We start from the raw sequence: 23753 nt of genomic DNA, 5'->3' as shown, positions 1-23753 counted from the left end.
CCATTTTAAAGAAAACATTTATAAGAGTGTGTTTATGTTGGAGGTTTTATGAATGTAACTGTTACATAGTGAGCACCCATACTGTTCTCGTCAGCCTCTTGAACTTGACATGCTAAACCACTAGAGAGCAACGTAGTGGATTGTTCCCTTCCTGTACTTTTTGCTCCTGAACTCCCAGTTCTATAAAGCTCTGCAAAGGAACAACCATCCCGTTAATTAAGACAAATCCAATAAAAGTGAGCAAAGCCTGAAAAGTATAATTGCATTGTCATTCCCAAGTCATATTTTTTCCAGAGACAGAGCGCAGATGTGCTATCTGAAATGAAAGCACATACTAACCGCCTTTCCTTTTTTAATTTTCCTAATGGATCTTGTGAGTAGCCGCCCTTAGCTGCCAGTTCTGCTTATTGCCTTGTCTTGGCACGGCTTCACTGTGCTGCATCAGCATTTGTATACATTTGTCTTGAGGGATGTCACTGTCAAGCACAGCTGCCTGATAAATAGGAGATGTCACAGGATTATTACACAATTGACCCTCTCTTCAACTAAAACAGGATGCAATATTTGTCACTTTGTGAGCAGTGGGATTTTTGTCTGATTTAGAGGCAAGGAAAGGTTTACTGGCGAGGTGTGAAGCAACCTTGTTTCTGCCCGCAGAGACCTTGGCAGACTCTAACAGTGAAGAGTCGGACTCTGATCAGTCAGACGTACCAGAGATGGACTCAGAAATCGAGCAGGAGACGCAGCTCACGTATCAACGACAGGTTTGTGATTATATCAATGATGTTCAACCCTTTTTGAACATGTCTCTGTGAGAGTCATATCAACAGAGATTGTACATACTTTTCTACATGTATCTAGGTTTATAAAGAAGATCTACCTCAACTCAAAGAGCAGTGCAAAGAAAAGCATCGAGCCACGGCCATGAAGAAGCGAGAACGCCCACCGGGGAGCGGAGTGAAGCTGCACTTCATTCATGGGTAGGCTTAATCTGTAGCATCATAAAAGAGAAACTGGATAGGCCAGTATTGTAAGATGATTTTCAAGTAGACAATCTTTTTGAAGTTGGAGACACTTATATAGACTTTTTCTCCTTTTTGTTTTTACATTTGTAGCTACAGGGGTTATGATTGCCGGAGCAACCTGTTCTACACTCAGACCGGGGAGATAGTCTACCATGTAGCTGCCATTGGGGTTGTGTACAACAGACAGCAGAATACCCAACGTTTCTACATGGGCCATGATGATGAGATCCTCTGTCTGGCTATCCACCCCCTGAAGGACTTTGTAGCAACAGGCCAGGTAGCTGCCAGCACTTCTAACTTAAAATATTCAACGTTTTTCTCCCGTTTAGTTCATGGCTCCTCAGAGATGAGCTGAGAGAGATTCTTTGCCTTATTTGACTCAACATTCTCTTGTGTAAATGGCTTGAATTAAGTAGATTGTGTACATACTTTGGATGTTCTTGTCTTTCCAGGTCGGCAGAGATTCCGCTATCCATATATGGGACACAGAAACATTAAAACCCATGTCTGTGTTGAGGGGTTTCCACCAGCTCGGAGTGTGCGCTCTTGACTTTTCTGGTAACTCAGTTCTGTTTTCTCAGACTGTCTTTAGCTCTCAGATTAAACATAACATACTTTTTATTTTCACAAGTGCTCTACACACTTTTGCTTTCACAGGGGAACAAAAAAACTTCTTTCACAGTACCTTGATTCAGTCTCGGCAGTCTGACTGAATCAAGGTAGATCTGCTTCCCTTAATCGGCCCCAGACAGAAGCAGCGCAGTGATCTGTGTGTCGGTGTTCCTGAATCACCTGCCGATCAAACCCTCCGGGCTGCTTTCATGTTGCTAACAAGGGCCAAACATCACTGAACCAAAGAAGGAGCTGGCTCTGTCCGTGCTGTACTGAGTGGTTTTGGTTTTCCCCCCACAGCTGATGGCAAGCGGCTGGCCTCGGTGGGGCTGGACGACAATCACACCATTGTGCTGTGGGACTGGAGGAAGGGCGAGAAGCTCTCTGCCATGCGGTTAGTACAGTTACATTACAGTGTTTACACGGCTGCAGGTAGGCCTTTCAGCATGCAGAACGCAGCCCCACATCTAAAATGCTTTGACAAACCTTCCTGTTAATTCTAAATATCGTTTGAGTGCTTTTGGTTTAAATATGGACATTTACGAATGAGAGTTGAATTGAATCCACTTTGCTGTGCAGAGCTGGCAGCGTGATTGATGGAAGAGAGCAAAGAAGGGGAATTACCTTTTTAGATTACGAGGCGGCTCCACTGCAACACTTAACCCTGAATAGTTAGAGTAGGAGTTTGCCCCAGGGCCCCATCTGCAGATCCATAATTAAAGACAATTACTTTTAATCTTGCATGGGCTCATCTTGCCAAGTGTGGCTCCTTGATATATTAGATCTTATCTTGCCATTGAAACATTTTAAGAAAAAAGATGTGTCCCTTAGAAATAGACCTTGTTTCTGACGTTATAAAATGATACATAAAAGGCAAATGGGTTGTAAAAACAATCAAGTAATAAAAAGGATAAATGAAAAGCAGTTCATCTCATGGCTGAAACAAATTGGAGCATAAAGACTAAAAATAAAACTCACGGCGGGTGATATAACCTGGAAACCAGCAGAAGTATCTAACTGGAAAACATCCACATCCCAAAATATCTTTGCTTTTGCTTTGTTTCTTGTCCTACTTGATGTTCATATTTAGTATCTACTTCATTCCCCCTGGCTAGTTTGGAGCAGTGCATTGCGGGTTGCTCTCCTGCGTGTTGTGTGCCAGGCTCTCACTGCAGCTCAGGGACAGCTTGGAGCTGCACTAATCTCCTTTGCAGACCCTGGTGGGCAGTGCAGTGAGGCGGGCGAAATGGGGCCTGACAGAGCCTAGCTTGTGCTTGTGCACTGTCTAGTCTTCAGCTGGGAGAGGGGGAGTGGGTGCTAGAGGGAGAGGAGCACAAAGGGCAACGATTAGAGAACTTGAAGTGTCAGGTATTGTCCATCATTAGACGGGTCCATCATTAGACGGACCCAATGTTCACGTTGTGCAACAAAGAGGGCAAAACAAAGACACAGTTGCAGTAAATGTATTTATTTTTCGAGTGTGTTTGTAATGCTTAATAGGTAGCCATCCCTGAAAATGTGACCTAAAGTTGTGAGGGTGCTTTTTAAGGTCAATACTATCTTAGTATTCTGTACTCTTGTTCCATGATCAGTTCATTTAGAAAACTATTCTAAAACAAATATTATTGTGACATCTAGAACAAATAAATCATCGTTTTTATCTCTTTTTTGGTAAATGAATTACACATGAGACAGTGGAGGGAGGTGAGAGAGAGTCTGTTACCATGGTAACCTCTGTAACCAATTATATAAGAGGCGCTGGATTAATTACACAATATTATCATGTATGTGTTATTAACATCATTCCAATATTTCATTTTTAAAATATCACGGTCATCGTCAATACCGGTTTATTATTATTTCACACTTTCATTCCAGCCCTTGTGCTACGTGACACATCGTATCTGTGAGACGGATTTATTAAAGGTTGTTTCTCTCAGGACCGAGGTATAAGAATAGATAAAACATCATGAGTGTGTGAATGCATAAAAAATGTCAAAATGTTTTTCCTCCATGCATATTTTTCAGGGGAAGCAAGGACAAGATATTCGTTGTCAAAATAAATCCCTACCTTCCTGACAAGCTCATAACAGCGGGTGTGAAGCACATGAAGTTTTGGCATAAGGCTGGTAAGACCCCTGAGGGTTTTCTTTTTTGTTGACGAGCAGAGACTCTAACGAGCAGAACTCTGGCTTAGCTGTGTCTTACTTTCAGGTGGTGGTCTAATTGGGCGCAAGGGGAACATGGGGAAGACGGAGACTATGATGTGCGCTGTGTACGGCTGGTCGGAGGAGATGGTGTTCTCAGGCACATGCGCGGGCGACATTTGCATCTGGAGGGACATGTTCCTGATGAAGACTGTCAAGGCGCATGACGGCCCTGTTTTCAGTGTGCACGCTCTAGAAAAGGTACATCAGGGGAAAAGGCTCTATCACTGACCAACATTAGATTAGAAGTATATTTTCATGTCCGTCTCCCTTTTTGTCCGGCCATCTCGCTTTTATTGTGCGTAGTATTGAATTTGATCTGACAGTGACATGTTCAAACCCTGTAGGGATTTGTGACTGGAGGAAAGGATGGTATAGTTGCTCTGTGGGACGACACCTTCGAGAGATGCCTCAAGACTTACGCCATCAAGCGAGCGGTCCTAGCTCCGGGCTCTAAAGGTAAAATGGTCATCCTGTTCACAGTTGTCCTCCACTGTCCTTGGATCATTCTTTCTAGTTCCAGAGATGTAATACAAGCATTGCAATGCAAATCCATTTAAAACATTCAATGCTTTTAGCTGAGATGAAGATTGCCTCCTGGTTCAAGCTAAGGTCTCTATAAATCATTGTCTCTACAGGGTTGCTCTTGGAGGACAACCCCTCCATACGTGCCATATCTCTGGGCCATGGCCATATCCTGGTGGGGACCAAGAACGGAGAGATCTTGGAGGTGGACAAGAGTGGCCCCATCACTCTGCTGGTCCAGGTAAAATAAAAATAACCCCAATCACTACTCTAAAGATATACAGATTCCACCTGAGCTTCACAATCCCACACTAATCACGAGGAGCTGGGAGTCTGTAAGGTGACTTTCCCAGCTAGTGAAGATTTGAAAGGTTGAAGACGCACTGAAGTGTCATTTTCTTGGCATGAGCAGTGTGACATATCGGTGTTCATGGTTACTCTTAATTCAGGATTACAGGCAGGCAATAATTCACCTTTTTCCATCATTCTGTGAGCAACTGATTTTATGCTGCACACAGCATGAGTCTGCTAACAGAGAATGTGAAACAGCTGGTTACCTGGCTGAGTAGTTGGAGGTGTGCAGCCTGTCTCGCGGCTGCTCCTGACTCATCCATTACTCCCTGTCGTATTCAAACTGATTCGCTGTCAGAAAATGCCCAAAATAACCATTGTCTTGTTTTGTTGATGCATTTTTGACAAGCTCAAGCTCACTGACAAACACATTGCATTTCCTGTGACAAAAATCAATGTGTGCCACAGGCAAAATATTGCAGCACTTATCAGTAATCAGTCACCATTGTGTTACATCATTTGAAAATAGACATAACATACATTTATTTAAATATAAATCTTTGAGATTATTAATTTAAGTTGCTTGTGACTATTTGTATTGCTGCAAAAGCATAAACATAAGAAATACATCTTATACATGTTACGTTGCAGTAACAGATTTATATCCATTCTGTGGTTAATAGGCTAAAACATACAAACCTACCAGCTTTGTCCTTCAGTGTGATTATTACACCACTGCTATCTGTTTTGCACAGCGACTCAGATTCACCAAGGAGGTGGCTATAAATGGCGATGAATTATTGCTGCTTAATGGGAGATTGTTAATTTACTTAAGTGGTCCTGCAGCGTCTGCCAGGCCCCCCTGTTGTAGGCAGACAGAGTGAATGCTATTGATTGCCCTTTTCAAATGCTTTAAACTACACGAGCACATTCTGATGGATGGGATTGATTGATGAGAAAGCCAAAGATTGTCCTCAGCTGTTGGGTAACAGGCTAACTATGTAAACCCTGTGGGATATCAAAGATGATTATAATACGGGGTGGATATCTGAGCCCACTGCCAGAGAGGAGGAACATAAAGACATTAGGCAGATGTTCATGTTGTAACATGACCGACAACTTCTTTTGAGTTTGTAATCTGTGCAATTGCAAAAACAGAAAGTACTGAGAAACTTAAGACTTTTTTAGGCTTTTCTGGGGCTGACAAAAAATCATGATATATTTAATACAAACACTGATATTTAAATCATGTATTAGTCCTGTAAGCAAATTTAGGGCGGGAAAATCTGTACACAGGGATAAGCAAATATAATACTTTTTTGCTACTTTTTTCGAATGAGTCGACCATCAACAAATTAAATATTTACTCTATTGTATGTGTCTGCAGGGTCACATGGAAGGTGAAGTGTGGGGCCTGGCCACTCATCCCCATCTCCCTCTCTGTGCCACCGTCAGCGATGACAAAACCCTGCGCATATGGGACCTCTCACCCAGCCACTGCATGCTGGCTGTACGCAAGCTCAGGAAAGGTGAGTCACTGCTCAAATACTAACAGATGAGTGCATTCTCTGACAGGAAGTGGAAGTGCACTGGCCCCAGGGGTTTAACAAACACATTGTCCTTCACAGGCGGCCGATGCTGCTGCTTCTCTCCTGATGGCAAAGCTTTGGCGGTGGGACTGAATGACGGCAGCTTCCTCATTGTGAACGCAGACACCCTGGAGGACCTGGTGTCCTTCCACCACCGCAAGGACATCATCTCCGATATAAGATTCTCTCCAGGTCTGCCGCTCACCTCCCCATTCCTTCAGCCTGACAAAACTCCCCTGAAATCCTGTCTGAGAAGTAAATAGGCCTCTGAAATCTGTGTGCCCTTCAAAGCATCTTAGAGTATGTAGGATGCAGAAGTTCAGCATCCTACATATTTCCCTCCCACTGTCAGTGGGGGAGATATTGCTGCAGGCCTGACCCAAATGAATGGCTTTCTGTAATAAGGCCAGACAGAGAGGCAGCAAAAGAGGATTGAGAAACAGTAAGGGCGGACAAAGTGAGAGCAAGAAACTAAACTCTCTTTCGCCTGGACACTTAACCTCAGTCCACAATGCAATGGATCCTGTTTCTCAACCCAACACCCATGGGTCCCTGAGAGCCTACGAGTAGAAGGAAATGTGTTTCAGTATGTTTCAAATGGGGTCATCCCTATGTTCCCAGGGACATACTGTATGTTCTTGATATAAACTAACATTGTAAGAGACTGGTCTTGAAGGGAATGAAGGGAGATGGTTTCAAATGCAGTTTAAATGGCAAAATATCCGTTCAGTCACTGTGGCGAAAAAAGAAAATCCTCTGGCCTGCAAGTTTTAGGGCATAGCTTTCAAGGAGTCTAACATCAGTAGGCTATAAGCTGGAGGTGGGTTATTTCATCATGACCCATTGAACCTTTGACCTCGGGAAACTGAGAACATAAAACCCTTTGAAAGTGTCATCTTAAGAGGATATTGAGGAACATAGGACCCTGGAGAAATAGACACACTCGCGTGTTTATCAGGTATAATGTTTAGCATGCTCATTATCTTAGTTGAGTATTAGCATGCTAATATTTGCTATTAGCACTAAACACTGAGGCTGATGGTAACGTCATTAGTTTTGCAGTTATTAACCAAAATATTGTCCGAAATACATTTTTGACTTGATAAAGGCACTAGATGAAACGTTAAGGAAATACCAAAGTTATTGAAATCGATGCTGATGGGGAAATCTATGTCTGAGCAAAATGTCCTGTCAATCAATCCCATGGTTTTTAAGATATTTAATTTTGGACCTAAGTGGTGGAGCCACTGTCTGAGACTGACACTCCTCTCTCTTGTGTTTGCTCAGGTGCTGGGAAGTACCTCGCAGTAGCATCAGGAGACACCTTTGTGGATATTTACAATGTAATGAGCAGCAAACGTGTTGGGGTGTGCAAAGGATGCCTCAACTACATTACCCATCTGGACTGGGACAAGAGAGGTAAACACGCTTCCTTGAATACTATTGTCTCAGTAAATCCTTGCAAACGACTGCAAAAGAACCAATTATGTATTCAAAATGTCTCCGTTAAAGAGCTGTTAAACATCACGGCCCACTGGGCTCTTTTATTCACAGGAAAACTACTCCAAGTCAACACAGGTGCAAAAGAGCAGTTTTTTTTCGAGGCCCCCCGCGGCAAGAGGCAGACGATCCCAGCTACAGAGGTAAGCAGAGAGAGACGGCACAGGGAGCAGCACTGGTTAGATGTAGTTGCTGGCCCACATTTTCCCTTTGGGATCAGAGTAAGCTCGCTCGAGGAAGAGCAGTGAAGCATTATCACGGCCCACTTTTCACCAGTATCATTCTAATGGTGGCAGTGGAAGTGGGATATTGTTTAGAGTCCTCTTAATACAGCGTGACATTCAGACACCTTGTAAGGCACACAGCGGAGAGGGAAGCATTAAGAAAATAAGGGTCAGAGATGATAGATGCTGCTCGGTCGTGTCTTGCTGTCTTCTCCTACCTTTGCTCGTTCGTCTCACCTCGCCATGATGCATTCACTTTCCCCTCCCACGCATTTCACTGTTGATCACTGGATCATTATTGACTGAGGCTGAGACAGTAATTCTGCTCTTCCTACCTTCATTCCTTACTTCCTTCCTCCCTTCCTTCCTCACTTCCTTCCTTCCTTCATTCCTTCCTTCCTTCCTCCCTTCCCTATAATTGGCCTTGAGAGACCCTGCAGCAGTCTCTGGGACCTTTTAAAGGAACAGTTTGACATTTTGCTGTAGCTCGTCCGCGGATGGTTCAAAATGCTAATTCTAATAAAGACAATGAGAGCGCACATTAATCCAGTGCCGGCTCTCTACAGCGTATTTGCTGCCGTTAGAAGCTCCTGTGTACATGTCTGAATTGTTATGTGCTATCAGAATCAGAATATGGTTTATATTGTAGGTTTTCACTTACATGGAATTTGTCTTGGTGCGTACTGTAAACATAATAAGAGGAAAAAACAAATACAGGCAAATACTACAAAAGTCAAAAACATAAATATAGAATGGAAAAATTATAAAAAATACTAATACAAAATAACAATATGATAGTTTAGTGCAGGATGTGCAATTGTGTTGCTCTTGTTACTATACCGCCTGTTTTGATAGTTAATGCTTTCATTGTGAAGTACTTTGTCATTTTTAAAAAGTATATAAATGAATCTTCACTCACTTGGCTCAGGTGGATAAGATAGACTGGAGCACGTGGACGTGTGTCCTGGGAACGTCTGTTGAGGGCATCTGGCCTTTGATCAACGAGGTCACTGAGGTGACCGCCGCCTGCCTTAGTAACGACAGGAAGGTGCTAGCAACAGGAGACGACTTGGGATACGTCAAGCTCTTCAGATACCCCGTCAAAGTAAGACAATGCTTATAATTATTTGTATTATCTGGGCTGAACGCCTCATGGCTTGGGCTTATGCAAATGTTATGTTAATGTCTGTGTTAATGTCACAAGTGTTAAACAAATGTTGTCCCTCTCCCCCAGGGGAAGTATGCAAAGTTCAAACGCTATGTGGCCCACAGCACACATGTCACCAATGTGCGATGGACCCATGACGACAGCCTCTTGGTGACGGTCGGCGGGGGCGACACGTGCCTCATGATCTGGGCCCACGAGCAGGAGGGCCACCGGGAATTCAAACAGTGTGACAGCGAAGAGTCGGACATCGAGAGCGAGGATGATGGAGGTTAGAGATGAGCGTCCTTTTAGCTGTTTATTCATGGCATGTTTCTGCTGCTAAAAGCTGCATCATCCCGTCTTCCACCAGGTTATGACAGCGATGTGACGAGAGAGAACGAGATCAACTACACCATTAAGGCCTTATCTACCAACATGCGACCCATGACGGGCGTGAAACCCCACCTGCAGCTGAAAGAGCCCTCTGTGGACGAAAGGTATCCGTCATTGAAGCTATGATGAGAATTGCAGATGCTCAGAAGGAGAACTTTTAGGAATGTCTGCCTGTCATAGTTCACAAAATAAGTCTTCTGCATCAAGATGAAGCCACACCTGCCTTCTTCAGTCAACTTATCTTTTCTTTTCCTGCGTGAAAATTCCTGCCCTGTCCCTGCCCTTTTGAAATAACTAAGCTTTTTCTGCTCTTCTTCTTTCCTTTAATGACTGTCCATCTGTCATTGTCCTGCTTCGTTCTTTAATTCTACTTGAAGACAAGGGGTGGTCAGGTAAGCTCTGGTGTTCATGTATATTGATTTTGAACAAAAGGTTAAGCAGTGGGAATAGTTCAAATGTGTTATTACAGAAGAAAGGGTGGCATATTATCTGACTAAATAATGTTTCACTTCTTGAAGTTTCTATAAAATGATTTGATGTCTGTGAAGTTTCCTCAGTACAAATGCAGCTGTTTTAGGAATTCACTTTTGAGGATGTGTTCCTCTTCTGGGTGTTGACTCACTTGCTAATGAGCTGCTGGTCTGTCTGGCAGGACAATTTAAAAGTGAAATGTACTTTAATACCCATTTTAGTAGTCAGCAGAATAATATCTGGGATTTACACAAGGGAAACACACAAAGGGAAACGGCACGATTAAAGTGGGTTAACTTCACACATCAAAGCAGAGAGGGATATTAGAAATCTTAAGATATCCTCTTTTTAAGGAAGGATTGTTTATATGTCTTATTGTACAGTAAACTAATGCTGCAACTAACGATTATTTGTATTGTCAATTCATCTGTCGATTATCTTTCCGACTAATCGATTGATGGTCTGTAAAATATCTGAAAATGGTGAAAAATGTGGATCAGTGTTTCCCAGAGCCCAAGATGACGTCTTCACATATCTTGTTTTGTCCACAACTCAAATATATCCAGTTTACTGTCAAAGAGAAGTAAATAAATCAGAAAATATTCACATTTAAGAAGCTGGAATCTGAATTTTACAAAATGACACAAACTGAATCGCCTATTATCAAAATAGTTGCCTATTAATTTAATATCTTTCATCTAATTGATTACTAGAACTCGTCTCTGTAGCGCTACAGTAAACAGTGATTACAAGATTGTTATAATCCATCTTTAATTCACAGACTTTGGTGCTTCAGGTTTATTGAGTTCCAGATTTTCTTTATTGCTTTTATGCAAACATCCACACAGCATCGTCTGGGCAGCCGTTGTCATGGAAATGGACTTTAGTTGTCATGGTTACACAGTGGTGCTGACTCGTGTGTTTTGTGTCCTCAGCGGCTGAGATGGTGTGTGTCGTGTGTGTCGTGTGTTTCGTGTGTGTCCGCCGGGCAGCAGTGAACGTTGTGAGAAACCTTTTTGTAATTCTTAATTTCTCTTTGTTATTGCTGCCATGAAGAGGGTCGAGGTAAGATGCTCACTTTCTGGTGACTGTGTTACTTTATATATTATAAAAAGTATATATATTATGTATTATAGAGACACTTTGGCCTCATGTAGAAGTTTATAGATTAAACATGAAGCCAATGGCTGATGTCCGTTTGTTACACACTAGTGTTTTCCTTTTCCACCCTGTTTGTCCTCACAGTCTTTACAGTAATACGGACATGATATTTAATTAGAGATGTTTTTGAATCTTTTAATGACTTTGTATTGACTGTGGGGATAACAGACAAAGCTCCAGTCATGTCATATATTTCCTAGAACTTTGATTTTTATTTACAGTGGCTGATTCCCACTCAGTCGCCTTATTCAAACCTCGTCCTTTCATTGCTTCGCTGGTTATCCCAAACTCTGTTCACTCTCGTGATACAAGAAGCCTTGACAGTTTTTTTATTTTTTATTATCCCACCGAAGAAAACAAGGATTTCCTTTTGAGATAAAAACCTTCACCTATTTGTGTTCCCATATGAGCATATGTCTGTGGAATATGTATGCATAATATAATAGTGTAATATGATCATTATTGTCATCATCATTATTGTGATAATCAGCATGACGAGCAGCGCTGCGGCAGCCCTCTTATCCCCGCTGTGTGTTTCAAACAGGCCTCCTGTCAGCAGAGCTCTGCCCCAGCCTGAGAAGCTGCAGACCAACAATGTTGGCAAAAAGAAGAGACCCATTGAGGTGAGAAAGACCGCACATGCTTACCAAAACAGCAATGTAAGAAGATATAAACAGATCAGAGCTGCTGCTTTCTGAAGTATTTATATCATCGGACGACGCTGTGTGCTCGCTCTCTGTCAGACCGCCTCTGATGATGCTGTATAATCGAATAATGACGTGCTCCTTCAGCCGGCAGCTGGCTCTCTGAACATCTTAGTTGTCATGGCGTTGACCTCTCTGACTTTCCGCCGGTCTTTTTTTTCCCGACTCCCCCGCAGGACCTGGTGTTGGAGCTGGTGTTTGGTTACCGTGGCAATGACTGCCGCAATAACGTGCACTACCTGAACGAGGGGGCGGACATCATCTACCACACGGCCTCAGTTGGCATCGTGCTAAACTTGACGACCTGTAAGTGGACGTCTAGAAGATGCAGTGGCAGTGTTACTGTTCACGACCTGTAAAGCAAACATAACACATACAGTACGCAGAGGAAAAGACAAAGTAGGAATACGTTGGTATTAAAAGTCCTGAATTCAAAATTATGCTTAAATAGAAGTAGCTGCAGAAGTGTTGTCAGATAAATGTACTTAAAGCATCAAAAGTAAAATAACTTATTATGCTAAATGGCTCTCCTCACAGTAATATATTATAGTATAGTTTTTATCACTAACAAATACATGTAAGAGCATTTTAATGTTAATGCCGTTTGTCAAAGTGGAGCTCATTTGAGATACTTTGTGAAATACTGGGTTGATTAGTAGTATAGTACTGCATCATATCATATCAGCGTATCATGTATTTTATATTTAAAAAGTAACTAGTAACTATGAGTGTTAAATTAATGTGGTGGAGTAAAGAGAAGCAAAGTTCCTTACTTGAGTAAATGTACTAATGTACTTTCCACCACAGACAGTATGTATTTCATTGTGTATCTTTGTGTGTGTGTGTGTGTGTGTGTGTGTGTGTGTGTGTGTGTGTGTGTGTGTGTGTGTGTGTGTGTTTTCTTACAGCCTGCCAAAGTTTCTACATCGAACACAGTGACGACATTCTGTGCCTGACAATCAATCAACATCCCAAATTCCCCAATGTGGTGGCAACTGGCCAAGTAGGTATGTTTGTGAGAAGTCGACCTCCTGTGTCACCAACCGCCTCACGTTTCTTCCCTGAATCCCATGTTGTGCATTCTGCAGGGGGATTATCGTACATGACAGACAGTCACCCCCCCCTCCTACAAGCTTGTCTGTACTATGGATGAAAATGACCTCTTTTCTTTGCATTAAACATGAATAGTTGTGGGGTGTGCTCTCACAGAAAGAGACTGACGTTGACAGAAATTGGCAGAAATTGAATAACAGAGGATTTGGAATAGAAAAATCCACCTGACATAATAACAGCTTATACATATAACTTTTAGTTTGGTGCATAATTATCCGAAAAGGATTTATATATTTAGAAAGTAGAAGCTTTTGTTGATAGCAAAAGCCCCTATTGCTCAGAACGTCACACACAATTACCAAGAAATGTGTTGGTTCTGTCAATAAATCTGATTTTCCTTCTTTTCAGGTGATACTGGTGACATGTCAGGTAAGGACATTTAAAAGTGAGTCTTCATGTTAAAAAGGAAGTGCGGTGTTAGTTACTATTGAAAGAAAATCTGTTATATTCGTTACGTTACTGCCATCTAGTGGCCACTTGATTTGTGGTCTTTGTCTCATGCAAACATGGTTCAATCTGAATCATGTTTGCTTTGTTTCTATCCCATTATCATCTAAAAAAGTATCATTTAAAAAGCTATGAAAGCATATGTCTAAACTGTTTGTTGTTTAAGGGGTTTGTTACATTTGATTATGAAATTTACAGACACCCAATAAACAAAGAAACTCAGTGATTGAATATTTTGGCTACAAGTTTAAACATGACATGAGTCGGAAGCAAGAAAGAAAGAAGTGCATTAACTGTAGTTACATTTAGACAAATAATTATCTCTCTCTGTCCCTAAGCCACGTCTCCATCTATCCATGTGTGGGACGCCATGACCAAGCAGACGCTGTCGGTGCTACGTTGTTTCCACTCTGGTGGGGTTTGCTCCGTTAGCTTTAGTGCCACAGGAAAACTCCTGCTGTCTGTGGGCCTGGACCCTGAACACACCGTCACCATATGGAAGTGGCAGGAAGGTAAAACAAAAACAATCCTTCCTTAACCTTTGAGCTCATTCTGGGGATTAGAAAGTCCCCCCACAATTAAGAGATTACGCTTTCATTGCACTCTGTTTCGTTTTTCAGGTGCCAAAGTGGCCACCCGGGTCGGTCACACCCAGAGGATCTTTGTGGCTGAGTTTCGTCCGGACTCTGACACACACTTTGTGTCTGTGGGGATCAAACATGTGCGTTTCTGGACGTTAGCTGGTCGAGCTTTGCTTAGCAAAAAAGGTGTGATGAGCACTATAGAGGATGCCCGGATGCAGACCATGCTGTCTGTAGCATTTGGAGCTGTAAGTGACTTCCAACTAATATACCAATGAAATCTTTAAAATACTTTAACTCATACTCAATTGACCTCATCATTTGATCCCACACTGTCTTGTCTGTGCTTAAATGTGCTGTGAATTGTTTTTGCATTGCTCGCTCTGCTCTTAGGCCACTAGATTAGTGCAGATTTGTTTTCTTTTCAGAATAACTTGACCTTTACAGGTACCATAAGTGGGGATGTGTGTGTGTGGAAGGAACACATTCTAGTAAGAATTGTGGCCAAAGCTCATACGGGCCCTGTGTTCACCATGTACACCACACTGAGAGACGGCCTCATCGTCACCGGGGGCAAGGAAAGACCGTGAGTGCCGCTCTGTTACATTAACACGATACTTTACATGTCAGTACATCACACTGTGTATACTGATATCAGGTGATGGAATACATCCCTTTGCTCTTATGATTCATTCTTATCCAAATGAATGTAATACCAATAACACTAAATTCATATGAGAGGGAAATGCAATTCTTATTATTTAAAGCTGTGTTTCCTCAGCTGAGGGATGAAAATCACGCCTGTTTTCCTCCACAGGTCAAAGGAGGGAGGCGCTCTGAAGCTCTGGGACCAGGAGCTGAAACGCTGCAGAGCGTTTCGGTTAGAAACGGGACAGATCATAGACTGTGTTCGCTCTGTATGCAGAGGAAAGGTAGGTTACTGATAATATTGCACTCAATTGAATGATTTGCAAACTTCATCATGTGTATTTTGACACATTTTGCTGATTTCTGTATCAGGGTAAAATCCTCGTGGGGACCAGGAATGCAGAGATCATTGAAGTAGGAGAGAAGAATGCAGCGTGCAACATCTTGGTGAACGGACACATGGACGGACCGATCTGGGGCTTGGGCGCCCATCCCTCCAGAGACGTATTCCTGTCTGCGGCAGAGGATGGCACAGTTCGTCTGTGGGACATCCCAGAGAAGGTCAGCCACCCTCTCAGAACCGTATCTTCCCAGTACTTTCATACTTCTATAATTCTGTCAAGACGTTGCTTTTATCAAGGGAAATCAAGACGGCTGTCCTCATTCACAAAATGACGTTAATAACAAGTATGTGCTGATCTTGCATGGCCTTGTGGGGAAACAGAAGATGCTGAATAAGGTGAACCTGGGCCACCCAGCGCGCACCATCAGCTACAGTCCTGAAGGAGACATGGTGGCCATCGGCATGAAGAACGGAGAGTTCATCATTCTGCTGGTTGCTTCGCTCAAAATCTGGGGCAAGAAAAGGGACCGGCGCTCTCCTATCCAGGATATCAGGTAATGATAGAAGAGTATGGCACAAGTACAGCTGGGTACAATGATATAAGTGCTATGTTGAGCCAGAAGTTGCCAGTTATTAAATATTTGATTGGCATATCTACGTCTTTCCTCAACCATAGGAAAGATTTTCTCTGATTTGCCTGTTTTCTTGTTATTTCTACAGATTCTCAGATTTAGTTTAGGACTAACGGTCACAATATTGCCCAAGTACAGACAGGACAGTTGGGCCCCGTTTGAAACCCAATTGGGTTCTCCAGAGACAAAGCATGTTGGGGCCTATAAATCATCCCAATTTCAATCAATTTTATTATATAATCTTTCATTTATTTATCCACATGTCTTGTGTCAAACCTCCTCTACTCTACAAAGTACATCTGACAGAACAGACAGACTTTTCTAACACTGCTTGTCTTTCTCACAGGTTTAGTCCAAATTCTCGTTACCTGGCCGTCGGCTCTACTGAGAGCGCTGTCGACTTCTATGACCTGACGCTCGGCCCGCAGCTGAACCGCATCAACTGCTGCAGGGACATCCCCAGCTTCGTGATGCAGATGGACTTTTCTGCTGACAGCACCTACGTCCAGGTATAAACTGTGTGAGGGTGCATCACCTTCTGCAGTGAGAGGGCATGTTTGTCTCAGATGCTAGCTGTATGCTCCCTAACCTCTCATGCTTTAAAAAAAGATATCCACAGGTGCTTATAGACGACTCGCGTACGAGGTGCCATCTGGAAAACAGGTCACAGAGCAGTCCCATATTGACAGGATCACCTGGGCCACCTGGACAAGGTGAGAGTCACAGTGTTAAGGCGAGACACGACAGGCAGTTCAATCTTTTTTTAATGCACTGGATAATGCCTAATTTGCATATTTAAATATAACACTTCAGAAAACTTGTAATATAAAAGATAATTGTCTTAATGTAAGAAATCAACTGGGGAGGTTTAATGGTGATATCTATTAGTCAAACATGTTTACCCTCGTCACCTGTAGTGTCTTTCCACTTCAGTAGCACTTACATACACCAAACTTCCCAGTTTCATTCATATCTATATGCTGAAGGTTTTTACAGAGGAGTTTGTTCATATCTCATTTAGAGCCTGATTTATAGAGCATTTTATTCCTAAAACATGGCAAAAATGAATTGTGTTTTGTGGCTGCTGACAGTGTTTTCTAATATATGGAGTGATACAAAGAGATACACAATTCCCTCTGTGAAAACCTTTGACTAATATATCAACAAAATGAAACTAGAATGTTGACCCTGGCTTTATCCAATATAAAAAATGTATCAAATCTATAATGCTCTCTCTCTCTCTCTCTCTCTCTCTCTCTCTCTCTCTCTCTCTCTCTCTCTCTCTCTCTCTCTCTCTCTCTCTCTCTCTCTCTCTCTCTCTCTGTCTGTCTGTCTGTCTGTCTGTCTGTCTGTCTGTGTGTCTGTCTGTGTGTATGCAGTGTCCTTGGAGACGAGGTCATAGGGATCTGGTCCCGCAACACTGACAAAGCGGACGTCACCTGTGCCTGTGTGTCCCACTCAGGCCTTAACATCGTCACAGGCGATGACTTTGGAATGGTGAAGCTGTTTGACTTTCCATGTCCGGAGAAGTTTGTACGTATGATTGCATAATATTTATTAGTATTAATAGTGTTTATTATCTTGCCAGTGATTTATTATGACATTAATATTAACAATATGCCATTTCTCTAATGATAAAATATTTCTCTGCACCTTTCTGATATTCACTGAAATCATAAAGCTAAGTGTAGAATTTGAAAGTCTGACATTAATGTGACCAGGAAATACTGAGAGAAAAGAAACACTTCCACTTTCTACTGCAACAATTTTTGACCAGGATTGTCTCACTTTTCTACGAACACAAACATAATAATTAGAAAGATTAAAAATCTTCACATACTGGCTTTAAGTTTTTTCTTCTGCATTCTTTTGATCTACTGTACTAAGAATCAAGTGTCTGTCTGTGGCATTACATGACCACGCCTAATAACAAAGCCACTTGTCACTTGATAAATCTGTTGTCTCTAGTTTTAATGATTCCACCTGGATGATGTGTATGTGATGTGTTTTCAGGCCAAACACAAACGCTTTCTGGGCCATTCTGCTCACTTGACTAATGTACGCTTCACAAATGGAGATCGGTTTGTCGTTAGCGCCGGCGGAGACGACAGAAGGTATGACTGAGGCTCATAATAACAACATTTTACAGTATAACAATAAGATAATCAAATATTAAGTGATGCATCCTTTCGTCTATGTCCTCTCTAGCCTGTTTGTTTGGAGGTGTGTCCATGCCCCTCACTGAGGATCATACCTGGACCCACCTGTAAAGAAGAAGGAGGAGGAGGAGAAGGAGGAGGTGGAGGAGGTGGAGGACAGACCTGGTAGCTTGTACATGAGTGGTGATCTGACTTACTGCCTCAAAACTAGGTGCATGCATTATGTGAAAGGCTCATTTTCATCACAGCATCAGTCCTGATTGTGAACACAGGCGGGAGGGCATACAGCCCTGCGCTCACGACATCACATCATCCTTAAAAAAAAAGAAAAACATCTCTCTAATCCAGTATGTGCATATCAATTCAGTGGTGGATTTTGTTTTTAAAGAATGAGCTCATCTGTGTACATGTCCCAAATGGCAGTTTTGCCACTTGGCAGGCCTATTGTGTTACTGACAATGCCATTTTTGAAAACATGTAGCAAACTGAATTAGCCTTAATCTGAGTGTTGAAGTTATGAGGGTTTGGATTCTTTTTATATTATGTTGGTTTTAATTTTTGGATCATGTAGTCATTTGTTTGTTCTATTTTTACTGGTGATTCCAAATCCTGTGGCCTTCCTCCTGAATGTAACATCCATTGTTATGTTCTGGATGTCAGCATGCCAAAGCATACTATGCACTGTACACCTGACCTGGTCACTGTGTTAATCCTGATGGTTTGTTTATGTGGTTGTGTTGTTGACTGGTTGACCTCAAACCTCCCTCGGCAGTGTTCCCCTCATGACATGGTAAACGTGTGCATACTTGTTTGAGGATTTGTTTGTGGTTAGTGGGTGTGCATGGCTTACAGGAAGACAATCTGTCCGAACCAAATTCCTCAGAAAAAAAAAAAAAAGAACAGCTGTAAATTGATGTTTCAATACACGGTTGCAATTCTTTCTCACTTTTCAGTGTGCTGCTATGACGTATTATTGTCGCATTTTCATGAATATGAACGGTGTGACTTTTTTCAACAGTAAGTTAATGTTTTGTGTAGTCAGATATATTGCTTAAATGGAATGTTTTATCAGAGAAAATATGAAAAGTGCAAAACATTTTGCTCCTTGTATTAAGACTAACTATACAAAAAAATAGTTGCTGCATATTTTAATTTACATTATGCCAGTGTAAATATCATTTGTATATATTCTTTTTGTATATTTTTTGTGAGACGTTTCTTAAATTTCACTTTAATAAAAAAAAGGCAACCATGACTTTGAGTGGTATGTATTCACTGACATGAATGTTGACATTATTAACACATGTAATGAAACTATCTAACTAACCTTTTATCAATTATCTATAAATAAAAACATTTCCTGGCTGCCCTTTCATCATTCGAATGTAATAAAAAAAAGTGCATCATGTGAGTGCAATTAAAACACACACACAAAATAATTTGAAATGAAATATCTGAAATTCACTCACAATTTTATTTTAGGCAAAACAAATATAGCTTAGGTCTTTGCAATCATAGATATGGTCTATTTACATATTTTACACACAGAAAATAAATCTAAGCACTGCATACTCAAACCCCTCAACTGAGCCTTTGTTTTGTTTGAATACATGACAGATTAAAGTTGAATATTGTGAACTAAGCTGTCAATTAGCATTGACTGTCACGATCTGCCTTATAGCACAATGATTAATTGATACCTCTTCTTCAGTTCAATTCAGTTCAAGTAGTTTCACACCTACGAAACCAATAGTTAAAATATATAGTTAAAAATTATATTTAGATGAGTCTATAATATTTTAGTGTATTTTGTACAAGTGTACCAAATAGACTGGAGAATCAGTGCTTTAAGTAACATTGACGCAAGGAAGAAGGGTCATAGTTTGACAGAGAATGAGCTGCCACAGGAGCAGCCATGATCGGCTTGAGGATTCTTGAGCACGAGGAAGGTGGCGCGGATCAGCTCCTGGCTGAAGTCCACAGTGGCTCCTTTCAAAAACTCCAGGCTGTCCTGATCCACGACAATGCCCACTCCTCCCTGCTCAAACACTCTGGATGCAGGAGGGAACAGAGTTGATTGGATTAATAGACAACAAGGAAACAATGAGGCCAAGTGTGACACAATCACTTAAAAGCTAGATGAGTGTCAGTTTACCTGTCATCTTCATTCTTATTACCATCAACAGAAAACTTGTACTGGAACCCGGAGCAGCCTCCTCCCTCCACATGTATTCTCAGATACTCGCCCTTCTGCATGATTTGCTCTAGTCTCTGGATTAAAAGAGGGACATGAAACAAGGTGAAGCACAAAATAAACACAATAATTTACAAAGTGAGTGTAGGTAATGTGTTTAAACATAAAATGGTCCTGCTGGAGTGTTAACTCCTCTCACTGAAGCAGCTTCATGTATACTTTTAAGGCCTCCCAGGCTGTATAAAAACCGCAAACTTATGTTTTCATTTGGATTTCTAGGCATGAGAATAGTTTGATGCTTAATCACGGGTATCTACTGACCTTTATACATGATTCTGTGAGTTGTACTTTATCTTCAGAGGGACCCGACACAGCTGGCTTCTCCTGGGTTGAGGCGCTGCTGAAGCGCTGAAGCCCCGCTGAATACAGGGCTGGCTGGGTGTTTGGGGGAAGTCGGTGAAACTGGTGGCTCACATTGAAGTTGTTCAGAATGGTAGATGCCCTGCAAAACATTGAATTTACGTTAACAGCAGGCAGGACAGCAGAGGGACCTGTAACGTTACTAGCTGTAGTGCTAGCTAGTTATCTAACGGTAGCGTTAAAGGCTAGCTTACTAACTACCAGGCAACAATTTAACACACAGCTTTTTTTTTTTCCTCGCCCAGAAAGAAGATTTTTAAGTTATGGTCCCTTATGATGTCTAGGATAGAAGAACAATTACGTTACCTAGCAAGGCTCAATACTTTCGACTTTGACGCAGTTATCATAGCTCTCACGAATGACATCTTCCATAACAAATGTTGGTAAATTCCACCCCCAACCGTCGACGAGAAGCAGATCGAATCTTTATTGGCTGAAATTGTTGTCTGTCAAATAGATACGCCCATATTAATACAATACGGGAATTTGATTCGTCAGTTTCCCTGGAAATAATAATGTAGTACGTTTTTGATACCTTGATTTTGCCTTTCAGGCACACAAATACATGCCGCTGTCTGCAAGATTCACCGACCAAATGTTTATATTGAGGTTTAGGTTACAGCTGACTGGGTTCGTGTACTGCTTGAGGTTATGATCCGGCAATCATATTGCAGGAGGCGGGGTCTTTACAATGAGAGACTTTCTGACAGGCTAAATTGCGGGCGAAATAAACACAGTGCAATAAATAGGCGTCACTTCGAGCTCGTGATACAAGGAAATAAAAAGGTGCCAAGGCGTCTTTCGTTCTCACTTGAAACTGACTGAAGAGCTACAAAAGGTACAGTTTGTTCATTGAGATGTTCTTATATTATAATTCGAAGACTCACTGTGTTTGTGTTATTTACCATAGTACTAGGTCATCAAAAAGTGTATCTTCTTTGTTTTGTTGAACTTTGTAATCACTGCTACTTTTAGGACATTTGGGGGAAAAACAAGAAGTCATATGATTTAACACTTTCTGCTGACTGATCGAAGTCAGACTAGTCTATTGTAGTTTACTTTTCTGTTTCGTAATGCTGGATATTTCTTTGTTTTAGGCTCAAACCGAAAGAAACATGGATATCCGGACTGGTTTCATCGTTTTGTTCTGCTTTATGGGATTCACCTGTGCGGAACCGGTGAAATTCGCTGACTGCGGTAAGTTAAACTTCACTTGACCATCTGGATGAGAAGATTTGACTAACGATACTCTGTATATTAAACGGCTTGTTGACTTTTAATTACTTTTTTAATTATTATTATCTTTTAGAACAAAACGTATTAAACTGAATTCAATAGGAAGAGAAGAAATCCGTTGGTTAACGTTACTCATACATTTCATAGTTTAACGTTATTTACTTGATACTCAGTTTCCCAAAACACAGAGGTTACGCTTTTCAAGTTGCTTGTTTTGTCTAACCTATATTCCTAAATGTGTAATTGACGTGTAAATGTTCTTGCTTGTTTCTCTTCAGGCTCCTCTTCTGGTAAAGTGTCCACAGTGGACATTAGCCCTTGTGCCACTCAGCCATGCCAGCTACACAGAGGAGAGTCCTACAGTGTCAATGTGACATTCAACAGTGGTAAGGCTTTATCTTTTGAGAAGTATTTCTCCCAAGAGTCAGAACAGAATAAATGCATTATAGTTGATATTTTTATGATTTTAACTTTTGACCTCACTTCTGTTTTTTTTTTTTTTTTTTATCTGCAGCTGTGTTGAGCCAAACGAGCAAAGCAGTGGTTCACGGTATTATTGCTGGAGTTCCCATCCCCTTCCCCATTCCCATTGAAGATGGCTGCAAGTCTGGGATCCAGTGTCCCATCCAGAAGCAGCAGAAGTATCACTATGTGAACTTGCTTCCTGTGAAGTCTGAGTATCCTGCAGTGAGTACATGTTAAATTAGCACGTCTTCTTATAGTTTTTAAAGCGGTTTTCTTTTAACCAAATCGCTAAAAGCATTTTTGTTCTACTTGATTCGTCTTTCACTTCCTCAACTTTTTTTAAAATATAACTATTGTTCTGTTCACTGATCACTCTTCTGCATTTCTAGATAAAGCTGGTCGTGGAGTGGGAACTGAGAGACGACAACAAAGAAGACTTGTTCTGCATCAGGTTCCCAGTTCAGATCGTGAGCTAAGATGGCAACAGTACTTCTGACAAGTGTTGTTTTTGTTTTAAAAGGGATACAGCTTTACGTAAAAAAACAGATAATTTAAATTCATTAATCAAACTGATTTTAAGATGTAGCTTGTTTTTCACTAGTTTTCAAGACTTTTCTGCACTCTCACATTTTGAATCCTGCTGAAATGAACCGCTGCTTTTTCTGCTTCCTAACAGTCGATTTTAAGAGATGTGGCTGCGACACAATGCAGTTAATGTTTGTGAATGACCGTGAAACACATTTACTACAGTGCAAATGTTTTGTCTAACTGGCTGCTGTGTAGTCAGAAGGTACACACTGTACTTCTTCGCTAAGACTTTTGGAATTGTTCTTACTAACCTTGTACTACTATATGATGGCATTGTAAGTGAAAATGAGAAATTATAATAAAATCTAATCTGTACCAAACTTGTATTATGTGAATTTGATGTGAACAATTAATTTTTATATATATATATATATATATATATATATATATAATATATATATATTATATATATATTTTATATATATATTATATATATATATATATATATATATATATATATATATATATTTTTAAACTAACTGCTTTATGGTAATTTTCCACTTATCGAATGTACTTGTTATGCCCCACTGATTATCGTAGACAAACTATCAATTTCCCCAAAATCAGCTCTTGACGTTGCACTGAGCGAGCAGTGGTGAGGAAACTAACTTTTTCCTGTCATATGCTCATCCCAGGAGTAGGTGTGCTCTCGGTCAGACACTTGTAGACTTGTTTTTCTTGAAGTAAAAATGAAGACCGACATAAATCTGAGAATTTATTGGTCTGAGCAAAGGCCGGCAGCAAGGGGAATCATCATAACACTGAAGTAGGATCACAAGCAGGTCCGTGTACAATAAAACAAGAGTTTAAAGCAGTTTTGGGAGGCCATCACTGAATATAAACAAGTTCTATGCATTCTGACAGAATGAACCAAAAGACTACAACAAAATGTATTTAAACTTCAAAGAACAGATTCTTTACTTTTATAGGAAAAGCAAGGTTGAGTTATAATGTAGTTTGGAAAAAATATATATTAACATTAACTGTCCAAATGAGTTTACATTGTGTCTGACCTAGTCACCCATGTGAAATGTCAGCACTACCTTTGCTCTCATCAATACAAAATAAAGTCAATTAG

General features: G+C 41.1%; 3 protein-coding genes across 5 annotated transcripts in view; 2 read left to right on the top strand and 1 right to left on the bottom strand.

Moving 5' to 3' along the window:
• Window positions 1–18728, top strand: part of eml5 (EMAP like 5) — a 35959-nt gene extending 17231 nt beyond the window's left edge. For 2 of the 3 annotated variants that reach the window (XM_029460375.1, XM_029460374.1), the window contains 33 exons: window positions 658–764; window positions 862–980; window positions 1116–1302; window positions 1478–1583; window positions 1938–2031; window positions 3666–3766; window positions 3852–4045; window positions 4192–4303; window positions 4483–4610; window positions 6048–6189; window positions 6289–6441; window positions 7537–7668; window positions 7804–7892; window positions 8902–9078; window positions 9208–9409; window positions 9491–9617; window positions 9891–9905; window positions 11041–11049; window positions 11690–11768; window positions 12026–12155; window positions 12758–12856; window positions 13311–13331; window positions 13748–13921; window positions 14030–14238; window positions 14419–14576; window positions 14808–14922; window positions 15011–15199; window positions 15363–15535; window positions 15960–16122; window positions 16223–16326; window positions 16993–17146; window positions 17627–17727; window positions 17822–18728. In XM_029460375.1, the coding sequence (XP_029316235.1) occupies window positions 658–764; window positions 862–980; window positions 1116–1302; window positions 1478–1583; window positions 1938–2031; window positions 3666–3766; window positions 3852–4045; window positions 4192–4303; window positions 4483–4610; window positions 6048–6189; window positions 6289–6441; window positions 7537–7668; window positions 7804–7892; window positions 8902–9078; window positions 9208–9409; window positions 9491–9617; window positions 9891–9905; window positions 11041–11049; window positions 11690–11768; window positions 12026–12155; window positions 12758–12856; window positions 13311–13331; window positions 13748–13921; window positions 14030–14238; window positions 14419–14576; window positions 14808–14922; window positions 15011–15199; window positions 15363–15535; window positions 15960–16122; window positions 16223–16326; window positions 16993–17146; window positions 17627–17727; window positions 17822–17858 (4100 nt within the window). In that variant the 3' untranslated portion in view covers window positions 17859–18728. Of the gene's footprint in view, window positions 1–657; window positions 765–861; window positions 981–1115; window positions 1303–1477; window positions 1584–1937; window positions 2032–3665; window positions 3767–3851; window positions 4046–4191; window positions 4304–4482; window positions 4611–6047; window positions 6190–6288; window positions 6442–7536; window positions 7669–7803; window positions 7893–8901; window positions 9079–9207; window positions 9410–9490; window positions 9618–9890; window positions 9906–11040; window positions 11050–11689; window positions 11769–12025; window positions 12156–12757; window positions 12857–13310; window positions 13332–13747; window positions 13922–14029; window positions 14239–14418; window positions 14577–14807; window positions 14923–15010; window positions 15200–15362; window positions 15536–15959; window positions 16123–16222; window positions 16327–16992; window positions 17147–17626; window positions 17728–17821 lie in introns of those variants that run through there. The other variant, XM_029460376.1, reaches the window with a different exon arrangement.
• Window positions 18729–19208: 480 nt separating this feature from the next.
• isca2 (iron-sulfur cluster assembly 2) lies at window positions 19209–20852 on the bottom strand. The gene is made up of 4 exons (XM_029460377.1): window positions 20693–20852; window positions 20288–20468; window positions 19928–20043; window positions 19209–19823 (listed from the first exon to the last, which is right to left on the bottom strand). Exons 1-4 carry the CDS (start codon window positions 20749–20751, stop codon window positions 19649–19651), a joined length of 531 nt encoding a protein of 176 aa, XP_029316237.1. The 5' UTR covers window positions 20752–20852; the 3' UTR covers window positions 19209–19648.
• A 236-nt stretch (window positions 20853–21088) lies between these two features.
• Window positions 21089–22995, top strand: LOC115027211 (NPC intracellular cholesterol transporter 2-like). Its single transcript, XM_029460378.1, has 5 exons — window positions 21089–21224; window positions 21484–21583; window positions 21901–22008; window positions 22137–22309; window positions 22477–22995. Exons 2-5 carry the CDS (start codon window positions 21502–21504, stop codon window positions 22561–22563), a joined length of 450 nt encoding a protein of 149 aa, XP_029316238.1. The 5' UTR covers window positions 21089–21224; window positions 21484–21501; the 3' UTR covers window positions 22564–22995.
• Window positions 22996–23753: the final 758 nt, after the last annotated feature.

This window comes from Cottoperca gobio, chromosome 22, assembly GCF_900634415.1.
Source record: "Cottoperca gobio chromosome 22, fCotGob3.1, whole genome shotgun sequence".
Taxonomy (NCBI): domain Eukaryota; kingdom Metazoa; phylum Chordata; class Actinopteri; order Perciformes; family Bovichtidae; genus Cottoperca; species Cottoperca gobio.
The sequence above is the reverse complement of the archived record's forward strand: the minus strand, read 5'-3'. Positions and strand labels throughout refer to the sequence as shown.

Coding starts and splice junctions, on each gene's coding strand:
- isca2 (XM_029460377.1), bottom strand. CDS start 20,751: ATGTCATTCGTGAGAGCTATGATAACTGCGTCAAAGTCGAAAGTATTG. Junction 20,469..20,692: donor AAAGTATTGAGCCTTGCTAG/GTAACGTAATTG, acceptor AATGTTTTGCAG/GGCATCTACCATTCTGAACA. Junction 20,044..20,287: donor TCACAGAATCATGTATAAAG/GTCAGTAGATAC, acceptor CTTTTAATCCAG/AGACTAGAGCAAATCATGCA.
- LOC115027211 (XM_029460378.1), top strand. CDS start 21,502: ATGGATATCCGGACTGGTTTCATCGTTTTGTTCTGCTTTATGGGATTC. Junction 21,584..21,900: donor GGTGAAATTCGCTGACTGCG/GTAAGTTAAACT, acceptor GTTTCTCTTCAG/GCTCCTCTTCTGGTAAAGTG. Junction 22,009..22,136: donor CAATGTGACATTCAACAGTG/GTAAGGCTTTAT, acceptor TTTTATCTGCAG/CTGTGTTGAGCCAAACGAGC.